The sequence below is a fragment of the Anguilla rostrata genome, chromosome 16 (genome assembly GCF_018555375.3).
Source record: "Anguilla rostrata isolate EN2019 chromosome 16, ASM1855537v3, whole genome shotgun sequence".
NCBI classification, from domain to species: domain Eukaryota; kingdom Metazoa; phylum Chordata; class Actinopteri; order Anguilliformes; family Anguillidae; genus Anguilla; species Anguilla rostrata.
This window is the reverse complement of record NC_057948.1, coordinates 37060253-37072750: the sequence shown is the minus strand read 5'-3', so window position 1 is coordinate 37072750 and position 12498 is coordinate 37060253. Positions and strand designations below refer to the sequence as shown.

The 12498-nt window shown below is 47.7% G+C and overlaps 2 protein-coding genes across 9 annotated transcripts in view; one reads left to right on the top strand and one right to left on the bottom strand.

Moving 5' to 3' along the window:
• Positions 1-12498, top strand: part of pamr1b (peptidase domain containing associated with muscle regeneration 1b) — a 39266-nt gene that overhangs the window by 4261 nt on the left and 22507 nt on the right. For 2 of the 5 annotated variants that reach the window (XM_064313778.1, XM_064313779.1), the window contains exons 2-4: positions 4882-5051; positions 8249-8374; positions 9227-9341. In XM_064313778.1, coding sequence (XP_064169848.1) covers positions 4882-5051; positions 8249-8374; positions 9227-9341 — 411 coding nt within the window. Of the gene's footprint in view, positions 1-4002; positions 4260-4874; positions 5052-8248; positions 8375-9226; positions 9342-12498 lie in introns of those variants that run through there. The other 3 variants (XM_064313782.1, XM_064313781.1, XM_064313780.1) reach the window with 3 other exon arrangements.
• The window catches only part of fjx1 (four-jointed box kinase 1), a 40408-nt gene that overhangs the window by 23282 nt on the left and 4628 nt on the right, over positions 1-12498 (bottom strand). Inside the window, exon 2 of one of the 4 annotated variants that reach the window (XR_010326407.1) lies at positions 1158-1678. The exons of the other annotated variants lie outside the window; for them this stretch is intronic. The gene's annotated coding sequence lies outside the window, so the exon portion shown is untranslated. Of the gene's footprint in view, positions 1-1157; positions 1679-12498 lie in introns of those variants that run through there. 4 annotated transcript variants of the gene reach the window in all.

Below are 12498 nucleotides of genomic sequence, written 5' to 3'. Positions count from 1 at the left end.
GTTTAGTGTCCTTCTCTCATTCTCTATCACTCTCCCCCTCTCTCTCACTTGCTATCACTCTCCATCTCTCTCTCTCTTTATTTCTAAAGCGGGAGTTGTCATTTTTGGCACTGATGAGGGGTTTGGGTGTTGTGGAATCACGACGTGTTTAAAGGACTGCTTGTGCTGAATGGATGAAGAACAGTTCATCTTTCATGTTTAAAGTAGTGACTGAATGTTTTTTTCTTTTCTTGGAAAGTGTTTTTGGGAATTGTTTGTGTTGATCTTTCTGGACAGTTTCCTACGGTTCTTTTTATTTTGGTTTTTTGACTGAAATTTACATGGCCAGTGTGAGTTTAACATATAACCCTGAACTGGTAATAAAAAAGGGTTTTAAAAGTCAAAAAGGTCTCTCTCTCTTCTTTCACTGTCTTTTCCTCTGTCTCTCTCAGTCTCATCTGTCTATCCCACTATATACTTTTTCTCCTCTATCTCTCTCACCATCACCCCCCCGCCCCCACCCCCATCTCTTTCGTCTGAAATTCGTGTCACAGCGTATCTCTACAACACAACATCTGGGCTGGGAAAGCAGACCCTGATCACACAGAGTCAGGGAAACGAGCGCTCCACACGCCGGAGCTTCCAGCTGCCGTTTCCCCCGTTACCCCGGGACACCAGAGGCCAGCGGTCACGCAAGGCTTTAGGGGATGGAATGCACCCCCGCAGCACAGCCCTGAGCCGTCCCGGGCCGGCGGTCGGGTCAGGTGGCGGGTCTGTGTTCTGTAACGGGGGGGTAGGGCTGGACTGGCGGGGTGAACGGGACGGAGCCGGCCGCGGCGGCGTGCGCGCGTCTACGCCTGCCTGCTGTTTGCACTCTGAATGATCTCAGACGTCTGACGTGATTCATTCTGGAGAGAGTGAGAGAGCGCGGTGGAAAAACAACCCTGTCCATTATGTGCCCTGGCTCAGCCCAACAAAGAGCCAAGGTAGTCTTAGCGCTGGCTCAAAACAAACACAGACTGCGTTAGCGCTGGCTCAGAACAAACACAAGATTGCGTTTTGTATTTTGGAGCAGGAATGTGTTTCTGCGGTTGCTGTCAGCTGTTGGAGAAACGGCAAGAGAATGGAGTCACTCTCAGCCGAGCCTCGCACGGGTCCCCCCCCCCCCCCTACAATTACGCTGTCAAACACACAGAGGAAGAAAAACACCAAATCCGGTATCACAGCAGAGAATGAGACCAGCAAGAAAGAAAGAAAGAAAATGAAAAAAAGCCTCTTCTCTAGAATTAGAGCCACTTACTGACAGAAACACACAGGCACGCACATACATAAACACACACACACAAAAGCATACACACACGCACACACACACACACACAAAAGCATGCACACACACACACGCACACACACAGTATTAACAATCCTAACAGTTTTTGCTGTGCGTGTAAAAGCCACCAGAGGATGGGTTCCTGGCGGGTGTTGAGAGATGGCTGAATGGCGGGTGGTTAACAGTGTCTCTGCTTTGCATACAACGCCGCTCACACGCACATGCCAATACACGGCTGCGTACCCAGCATCCTTTGCAACAACAGTAAACCCTCATTATGTCCGCAGTCCCCCAAAAAGGCACAACCACACAAGACTCCGGAAACTTCCTCCGCCCGGTTCTCCTCTTCAGCATTCGAACGGTGGAAACCAGCTTTTAAATAAAAAACAGACAGCAACACTGTTGATTAACTTGCCATAAACACTTCAGATTAGAAGCCCACAGGCATATTTGAGAACAGCTATGCCTGGGGGTAGAAATGTAACCACACAGACGATGTAATCTCACTGCAGTATCGCTGCTATATCGAGCACATTTGGCAGCCTCTCAGAGATCCTGAATCAGCATTGCTTTGCTGCAACAAGAATGTTTGTACAGCTTGTCAGCGGCACTTAGATTCTGAGAATGATGTTAGTTGCAGTTTAACAGAATCTAACCGAGTTTCACAATAAGTCATTCCGGTTATTTCAAATTTCAATGGGATGTTTCTTAATATCCTCGCATATTGATAGCTGTATCCTCAGCAGCCACTGAAGATAAAAAAGTGAAACAGCATTGTTTGATTAGTCAAGCTACTGAGACCAGAAGGTCCACAGAACCTCAGGTTCAGCCCTCAAAGAGATACTCTGATAAATATCAGAAGTGTTAAAATTGATTTAGATTTTGACTGAAAATGTGCAGCTACTGCACAGATGGGGGTGGGGCATGGTGGTGGTATACACCACGCTGGCTGCAGTGAGTCTACATGACATCATAGTGAGTCTACATGACATCACTTTAGCCTAAACACATTGTTGTCCTCCGAGAGACCCCCGTGTTTCCTAAAATACGCATTATCTACAGGCCAGCATGATCAAACTTCACCGCAGTGGGCTTGCTCTGTTTGCTCTGTCTCTTGCCTTGCTACTCTGTAAGGCGTCTTTGTGACAGTTCTCTGTAAAAAGCGGTACACAGTTTAAACTGAACTGAATGGGTAAATCACAGTCAGCTTAGGGCTCCAGTGACGAGCTCTACAGCAGGGATTCCCAAACACAGCCCTGGGCCCCCTCTGCCACTGTGGGGGGTCTGTTTCAGCCAACCTCTCCATCAATTAAGGCTGCTGAAAACGTGTGCAACGTCAACGTCTAACTTACACTAACAAGAGGCAGGTTTGGCTCAGGACTGGTATTGAGAACCCCAGGACAGGGGGGGGGGGGAACCCCAGCAGTGCCAGACTGTAACAGGACGACAGGATGAAGCCTCAAACATGATGGCAAACACAGACCAGTGTAAAGAGGTCAGATCCATGAAGACACTAAAAAATGAAAGGCAGTATAAAAATATTATTTCTTATTATGAATTTCATTCCATCACAAGGGACTGGGCAGTCTTACATCACATGGTCCTATCAAAAATATTGAATTAAATAACCCAATAAAAATAAAAAGCCTAAATGTATGGTCCAAGAAATATGTTCTTTTTTTCGCCAAAAGTTTATTTTATTGACGTCCATCTTGTCTGCAATGTTGGAACAGCCAGTACGAAAGCCAGCGACGCACGGCGGATTCGCGCGACCCGTCAGTCGGGCCTTTCCTGCCCGATTTCCAGCAGCTGGGGCAGCCCACGGAAGCCCTGGCCCTGTTCCAGACCTCCAACCGCCCCGAGCCAATGGCTGCTCCAGCTCGCGCTTATTCAGCACCGGCGCCGCCGCTAACTCTGACAGATGTCTCAGAGCGCGTGCTGCCTGACGACAGTTTCCTAGTAACAGCATTATTAATTGTGATGGAATGCCTTTTTTTTCCGAGTCCACACAGCAATGGACGCTGGTAATGCAATCTGGCTACGATGAGTAGCCTATAATTGACTCCTGCAGATTTGCCAGCCTGCTCCGTCTCTAAACTTCCGACGAAAAAACGAAGTCAAATGTACGTTTCCTCTTAAGCAAAACACAGAATTTTCCCCCCTTTAAAATTCTGCAGTCAGTGGAGAGGGAGAAAAAGCAGATGTTATTTCTCTTTTACAGAAATGTGAGCTATAAAATCCACTCAGAGCACCCGGGGAAATTCTTGTTTTATTCAGTGCTGAATATAACGTCTGATTATGTGCAACTATAAAATATAGGCTACTTGTAAACCTGTTAACAATAGGACTTTTATATTATTATATTATTATAATTTAAACAATTACGTAACCAATATTTACTCCCTAAAACACTTAGGACGTTTATGAGGAGAGTTGCGTAATTTTACAAGAGAAGTATTATTTCTTTTTTCGTGAAGTATAAAATGAAAGCACTTTTGACTCTGTGTATGTATCGCATAGCACTGCAAAACATCTGCGACTCTCCTCTCCAGCTGAGCGACTACACACGGCTGCATAGCTATTAATCACTTGCCCCAACAGTAACTCTCTGGAAGCATAACACGGGCGCAGATTATGTTACCATAGAGAAAACGGTGCTGTTTTGAGACAGGCGTTTGGGCAGGCACCGGCGGAGAAGTCTCTAATTTGATTTAAGCACGCTCGCTGCGTTTCCACATAAACAAAGGCGTGCGCGCGCACAAGTCCCGAGGACGCAGTTCTTCCACAGAAAAATTCCAAGGAACCGCGAGCGGGCGGAATATTTTGCGTGCATAGGCGTTCGCTGGCGACGCCAAGGCCAAAGTCTGCACATTACTCCTTTCTGTTTTTTCCGCTTCACTGCCGATGAATTTCCCCGCGCCTGCCACCGCTTTTAATTCAGAAGTTGCATAATGTGAGTTGTCATCTGGCGCTCGCTCAGCGCACCAGCTTTCCTCATAAATTTGACTCACCAGTTTTTACATTCTTTATTTAATGGCCTGAGAGGTGTTGGCGGGGACGGGCCAAATTTTTACTTTACTTCGAATGTGCCTTCATAAGAGATTAGGCTGGACAGACATGCAGCTACCATTTTATAAAGCATTCATAAGCAATTGCTGTGATGATTTACTATTGATTATCTATATACAAAGGTTGATCGGTGATGTTTAGCAAACGATCGATAACAAATTATAAAGAATGAAATTCTGTAAGAGCACATACACAGGCGCATGTTCAGTGTAGTCAGATTTTCAAATATCTGAACAGAGCAACGAATCATTGAAATGTGATCATTCGGCTATTTTTCATATTTATTTTATATAGCCGTGACACAAACAACAGCATGTACGTGCTGAAGATTTATAGAAAACCAGTTTTTAGGAGTCCCCAGCGCTCAGGCGTTACATCAGCGCCTACACTTGCACTGCACTGCTCAGAGGCGCGTTCATATACAACCCGCATATACATGTACAAGTGGCATGTGCCCATCCTGCCACTAGGGTGTGCTAACGAGGCGGGTCTGTGTCAGACTACAGATTGTGGAACGCGAACTGTCCCGGGGCCGAATGGAACATCATGTGCCGCGGCTGCTGCGAATATGACCAGATCCGCTGCAAGTGCCCCGCCCAGGGCACGCTGGTGGGCTACTCCGTGCCCTGCTGCCGAAATGCCATCAACGAGTGCGACCCCTGCATCATCCACCCAGGTACAGTAATGCACTGTGGTTATATAGCGCCTTTCATCTTATGATTCAGGGCACTTTACAGTGAAGGGGGGTGGGCAAACTCATGATTTCATATTCCTTCAGTTAATTCTGAAAATAAGTTACAATTCAGTTCAATATTTGAAAACGTCCAGTAGAGCATTAGGGGAAATATTAAAAGATGATCTGAATTTCATTTCATTTCCTGACTCACAGTCCTGCACCTGGGCGGGGGTTACTGAGGCAGTTCACCTGGGGAACTGACTCACAGGTGGGCCAGTTTGGGAGTTCTTTTCAGGAAGATGGGGGGGGGGGGCGTGCTCTTCACGATAAGCGGCTTGAGATCTTTAATGACAACAGTAAGAAAGCACCATGGCTGCTATACATTACCGTTGTGTGAGTAAGTTATCATCCTTGCAGAGCGTTACTGGCAGTTTGCCTGCTGAACAGGAACAGGTTTTGAGCTCATTAAGATGGAGCGTACAGGCTGTGCTAATGCTACATTGCACTGTCCCTCTGCCATCCACACTGGCTAAGCACAGTACACACAGGCCCTATGCACATTACACACAGGGCCTATGCACAGTACACACACAGGGGCTAAGCACATTACACACACTGGCTAAGCACATTACACACACTGGCTAAGCACATTACACACAGGGGCTAAGCACATTACACACAGGGGCTAAGCACAGTACACACAGGGCCTATGCACAGTACACACAGGGCCTATGCACAGTACACACAGGGGCTAAGCACAGTACACACAGGGCCTATGCACAGTACACACAGGGGCTAAGCACATTACACACAGGGCCTATGCACATTACACACACTGGCTAAGCACATTACACACAGGGCCTATGCACAGTACACACAGGGGCTAAGCACATTACACACAGGGCCTATGCACATTACACACAGGGCCTATGCACATTACACACACAGGGCCTATGCACAGTACACACAGGGCCTATGCACATTACACAAGGGGCTACACATTCACATGGCTAGCACATTACACACAGGCCCTATGCACAGTCACACAGGGCTAAGCACATTACACACTGGCCTAGCACATTACACACAGGGCCTATGCACAGTACACACAGGGCTATGCACAGTACACACAGGGCCTATGCACATACACACAGGGGCTAAGCACAGTACACACTGGCTAAGCACATTACACACAGGCCCTATGCACAGTACACACAGGGGCTAAGCACATTACACACAGGGCCTATGCACAGTACACACAGGGGCTAAGCACAGTACACACAGGCCCTATGCACAGTACACACAGGGGCTATGCACAGTACACACAGGGGCTATGCACAGTACACACAGGGCCTATGCACAGTACACACAGGGCCTATGCACATTACACACAGGGCCTATGCACATTACACACACAGGGCCTATGCACATTACACACACAGGGCCTATGCACAGTACACACAGGGCCTATGCACAGTACACACAGGGGCTATGCACAGTACACACAGGGCCTATGCACAGTACACACACAGGGCCTATGCACAGTACACACAGGGCCTATGCACAGTACACACAGGGGCTATGCACATTACACACAGGGCCTATGCACAGTACACACAGGGCCTATGCACAGTACACACACAGGGCCTATGCACAGTACACACACAGGACCTATGCACAGTACACACAGGGCCTATGCACAGTACACACACAGGGCCTATGCACATTACACACAGACTATAACAGTAAGTCCCAGGTAGGGTACTGCAGTTGTACCCTTTGGCACGATAGGCTACTTAACCTGAATTACTCCACTACATATTCAACATAGTAGCTTAGTAGTGCAGGGCAGCAGTGTAGTATAATGGCTAAGGAGTTGGTCTTGTAACCTAAAGGTTGTAGGTTCAATTCCCCGGTAGGACACTGCCGTTGTACCCTTCAGCAAGGTACTTAACCTAGCATTAGCATTGCTCCAGTATAATTGGATACAATGCAAGTCGCTCTGGATAAGAGCGCCTGCTAAATGCCTGTAATGTAATGTAGTGTAGTGTGTGCTCCAGTATGGATCCAGCACAGTAGTTAGAGCTTTGTGGAGAGAGCTGTGGGTTCATGCCAAGCAGATAAATAATGAAACCCAATCAAACTGAATCTGTGCTGTTGGTCTCCCGCTGTGTTGCGCTGTTTCTCAGGCACACGGCAGGCTGTGGGCCGGCCCCACCACACTGCATGTCTAAAGACGTACAGTACTGCATTTCCACAAGAGTGAAAATCACTGCGGTGGTTCCTGTCAGACCGATGATTTACGGCTCAGCGCACCTCCCCGCAGCACGTCTGTCCCTTTCCCAATTTCCCGGTAAAAAGGAGCCCGTTCAGGGAGGAGGCCTGCTCCCCGTTCGGCTCGCCGTCCCGACGGAGAACCACAGCAAGGTCTTTGTTTTGGGACGGACCACTTTAGGGTCCTTCGGGGACTGGGGGCGGAGCTTCGCGCAGACGCTGTGAGCTCACTCTTGCGTAATGTTGTTTGTGAGCACCTGGGCTGGCTCGGGCACGCGGTCTCGCTGTAGCGAGCCCACAGCTGTTCACAATCAAACCGAGGTTCAGAGATTCGTTTTATGGGCTTGGTCCTGAAATCATGTTAGAAACCGACCACCGCCCCCCACCCCCCCCAAATATAAATCTGTCATCTGCACCCCCACGTGCTGCCTGGGACCGCGGCGTGCGTGTGGCGGGTTTAGCGGGGGGAGAGCGGGGGAAGTCATGTGATGTTTGTGGTGACACGGCCAATGATACTCAGTGAACATGGTTTCCTGCTTGGATTGTCCCATACTTTCTTTGAATCGGGCCAAACCAGAAATTAATCTCTGCAGAAACCTCGCTGTTTCTATTTCAGGAAGCTGGATGGGTTTTTTTTTTTCCTTTGCGTTCTCTCTTTGTTAGAAGGGATCTGATGACTTTACCAGTTCAGCTGGTAGGGGGTTGCAACCCCAGGAAAAAAGCATGTGTGTATTTGAGTGAGTGTGTGTGCGCGTGTGTGCATGTGTACACATGTACGTGTGTGTCTGTGTGTGTCTGTGTGTGTGTGAGTGTGTACACATGTTCAGTACAGCATATCATAAACCTCCTTTGTGTTGCAGTTCAGTCCCTCAGTCCTACAGCTTCCTGCTTTACACACTTTTCCGCTCTCCCTCCCCCCCCAGGGTGCAGTATCTTTGAGAACTGCAAGCGATGTAACAACGGAACATGGGGCGCCAAGGACGACTTCTTCATCAAGGGAAAATACTGCACAGAGTGCCGGCCAGGATGGTCAGGGGGCGACTGCATGAGTGGGTATTCTGTGTGTGTGTGTGTGTGTGTGTGTGTGTGGTGTGTGTGTGTGAGTGTGTGTGAGTGTGTGTGAGTGTGCGTGTGCGTGTGTGTGTGTGTGAGCATGTGTGTGTGTGTGAGAGTGAGTGTGCATGTGTGTGTGAGTGGGTATTCTGTGTGTGTGTGTGTGTGTGTGTGAGAGAGTGAGTGTGCATGTGTGTGTGTGTGTGTGTGTGTGAGAGAGAGAGTGAGTGTGCATGTGTGTGAGTGAGTGTGTGTGTGTGTGTGTGTGTGTGTGTGTGTGAGAGTGTGTGTGTGTGTGAGTGGGTATTCTGTGTGTGTGTGTGTGTGTGTGTGTGTGTGTGAGAGTGAGTGTGCATGTGTGTGAGTGTGAGTGTGTGTGAGAGAGAGTGAGCGTGTGCACGTGTGTTGTATGTGTGAGAGAGTGTGCGTGTGTGTTGTATGTGTGAGAGAGTGAGCGTGTGTGCTGTATGTGAGAGAGAGAGTGTGCGTGTGTGCTGTATGTGAGAGAGAGAGTGTGCGTGTGTGCTGTATGTGAGAGAGAGTGTGCGTGTTTGTTGTATGTGAGAGAGAGAGTGTGCGTGTGTGTTGTATGTGTGAGAGAGTGAGCGTGTGTGTTGTATGTGAGAGAGAGTGTGCGTGTGTGTTGTATGTGAGAGAGAGAGTGTGCGTGTGTGCTGTATGTGTGAGAGAGAGTGAGCGTGTGCGCTGTATGTGTGAGAGTGAGCGTGTGCGCGTGTGTTGTATGTGCATGTGCAGATGTCAGTACGCTGCTGGTTGTAAGCCTCAGTAAGAGCAGCTCACTGTCCCTCAGCTCTGGCCCAGGAGAGTAACTCCTTTTCTCTTCCTAGAATGCGGGGGTGTCATACAGAAGTCGCACGGTCACATAGTGGTGGAGAGCTACCCCACCAACGCGCGCTGTGAGTGGATCCTACAGGTGGACCCCGAGCTGACCGTCGAGATCAGGTAGGGAAGACAACCAATCCCTGCGCTGCAGCTGAGCATGCTCACACTTCACCAAAGACCTGCAGGTCTCTGCTGTATTCAGGAATATGTCCAAGACAAAAAGTGTAAAATCTCCCTGCGGCCAGAAAGACGCGTAAATTAAGACCCCCCCCCCCCCCCCCCGACGTAACAGTAAATATCATGAAATCTAAATAAAACCAATTAAATTCCCTTAATCAAAAGCTGCACTGAAAAGATGTTTTCAGTTTTTTTCTTGAAACCCATTATCCTTGAAAGACCTGAGAAAATGGTATTACAATAATCTAGACTGCTTGAATGAAAGCATGTTTCTCGGCATGTGTCTGTGAAATGAAGCTCCGCACTTAAGCAATGTTTTTAAACTGACAGGAAGCTGTCTTAGTCTTACTTCCCCTGACATTTCACATGTAGTCAACATGAACCTCAGAGTTAAGGTCAGCGTCTAGGATTACTCATAAGTTTCAAAAGAGTGGACAAAGACAAAGAGTCTGGATAAGCACAGAGTTTTTCCCTCTGAGACTTTGCACCAAGGGCAAGACTGTCACTTTGATCTCTGCCAAGTTGTAAAAAGTTGTTGGACATCCCTAAAGCTGTATATTCATTACAAAGGGTTATAGAACCCAGAGGGCCCATGTCATCAAAGGATAAATAAAAAAAGTTGGGTGTCATCAGAGTACTGGTGAATATTAATGTTAGGCTTCCTAATAACATCCCCTAGAGGAAGCATATACGGATTAAACAAACAGGGCCCAAGAATGGACCCCTGGGGGACCCCACGTGATTTGTGATTGTTATACATGTGGCTGTCCAGTCAGATATGACCAAACCAGTTTGGAACTCTGCTTTACAGCACTCCCTTTCTATCCATATAACTTCAGACCCATTTCTATGTCACCCATAGGGGTGACATAGCTCAGGAGGTAAGAGCGGTTGTCTGGCAGTCGGAGGGTTGCCGGTTCGATCCCCCACCCTGGGCGTGTCAAAGTGTCCCTGAGCAAGACACCTAACCCCTAATTGCTCCCAACGAGCTGATTGGTACCTTGCATGGCAGCCTTTCACCGTTGGCGTGTGAGTGCGAGTGTGTGTGTGAATGGGTGAATGAGAGGCATCAATTGTAAAGCGCTTTGGATAAAAGCACTTTATAAATGCAGTCCAATATAAATGCAGTCCATTTCTCCATGGAGCTTTTTGCTTACCAGAATGAATCTTGGTTTTCAGTGGAGCAAACCTACCAATGCTTTCTAAAACTTTAAAGTTAAAACTATCCACTAAAAGGAGAAACGTATGGGTAGGCCACTTGGTGAGCTAAAAGATTCATAAAAACGTCAGCTGAATTGGTGCTTTTAATGACCCTGTCAGTGTTGGATTCATTAATAACTATGCACATATGAAAAAACACACAATAATGATCAGAGATAGCTACATTAAGAACAGAGCTAACGTTGATATCCAGACTATAAGTGATGACCAAATAATGTTTGGCCATGTTTGTGGGTGGGCTCAGAGGCATGCTGGGTAAACTCAAAAGAGCTCGACATGCTTATACTGTAAACTCCCTGGTTTTACCATCAGAGGGCTAGACGTAAATGTGCATGTTTAAGTCCCCAGAAATAACTACATTACCAAAATCAGTGGAGACTTTAGACAGCAATTCAGCAAACACACCTATAAACCCTGAGTTACATCTTCATGGATGAGGGATGGAGACGAGCAGAACAGCTGTTGCGTTTTAATATCACAGCAAGGTGTTCAGAAGCAGAGAAATCATGATTGTGAATTAGTTTATAGCAACCAGAGTACAAGGTGGCAATTCCACAACCCTTTTTTCCAGCCATATTGGAAAAATAAAAGCTACTACTTTTAATAATCACATGAATGGCTATATTACTGTTGAACAACATAAAACATCCGGGCCTACAGGGGGAGCTAGAGCTAGGAAATGAAACCAGGGTCCGAGAAGAGGAAGTAGCTAAAGCAGGATTACCTGAGGTGGAGAGTGTATACAGCCACACACAGGATACACTGCATTACATTTAAGACTTTAGCAGATGCTCGTATCCTGAGCGACTTACACAGCATACAGGTCTTTCACACACAGTCCATTTACAGCTGGACAGGCTTCTGAAGCAGCTCAGGCAGGACACCTTGCTCAATGGCACCACGAGGTTGCAGTGAAGTGTACCTGCAGCCACTGGTCTACTCTACGGTTTCCCGTTCAGTCCACACTGCCCCTCAAATCAACAACTCACTGCTGTTGACTGGAACACGCTGTCTTTGGAACCAGAGAACGTAATTAAAATCTAAATATTTTCTTTCTTTTTTTCCCCTCTCCATTACGCCATAAACACCAGCTCTCTATGAAAGTGCTGGCTATGAAACGCTGCTGATGACTTTTTACGGGCAAAACATTTTACGCAAGACTGGTGCACACGTGCGGAGCCACACACTGGGGAAAACAGGCAGGCTTGGGGTGTGAGCTGATGTATTATTTCAGCTTCCTGTTGGGAAACATAGCGTAGCATGAGGGCTTTGTTTTTCCATCACACATCATGCTCCTGATATCCTGCGTTCCGCTGGCACAGGAGGAAGGGCTTCTGAGGAACCGCGGAACAAAGACGGCATCGACAAGCTATGAAAACTACATCAGATCAAGCGCCCCGCAAAACGAACGCACATGGCACTACATCGCTTCTGACAGTTTGTTTATTCATTCCATTTGAACGGTCATAAATCATGAGGTCTCGGGTTGGATGAGGGAGGTCATGTGCGGTTATGAGCTCTGGCATGTGGAGGTCAGGGTCCTGTCAGGAGGGATATCCCAGAGTAAACACCCCCTCTAAACCCTCACAGGCACACTCTTTCTGTAAGCTCTGGCGCCCCCTGCCTGTCACACGTGTCCATTCAGACAGATTCTATTCCTGCACCCAAGTCCACTGGCGTCATCAGAGCCACACTTACAGTCCTCGTGCTTACCAAATCCGCTCGATAAATCTCAGAACCTCCCACTGTCAGTTTTTTTTTTTTTTTTTTGAGTTTCCCCAACTAATGTGAAAAACATGGGGTGACGTGTCCGACGTTCTCCCCATGTCCGAAGGGTCTGCCGACTCAGCCGGTTCTCCATGCGGGCTGAAATCGACCC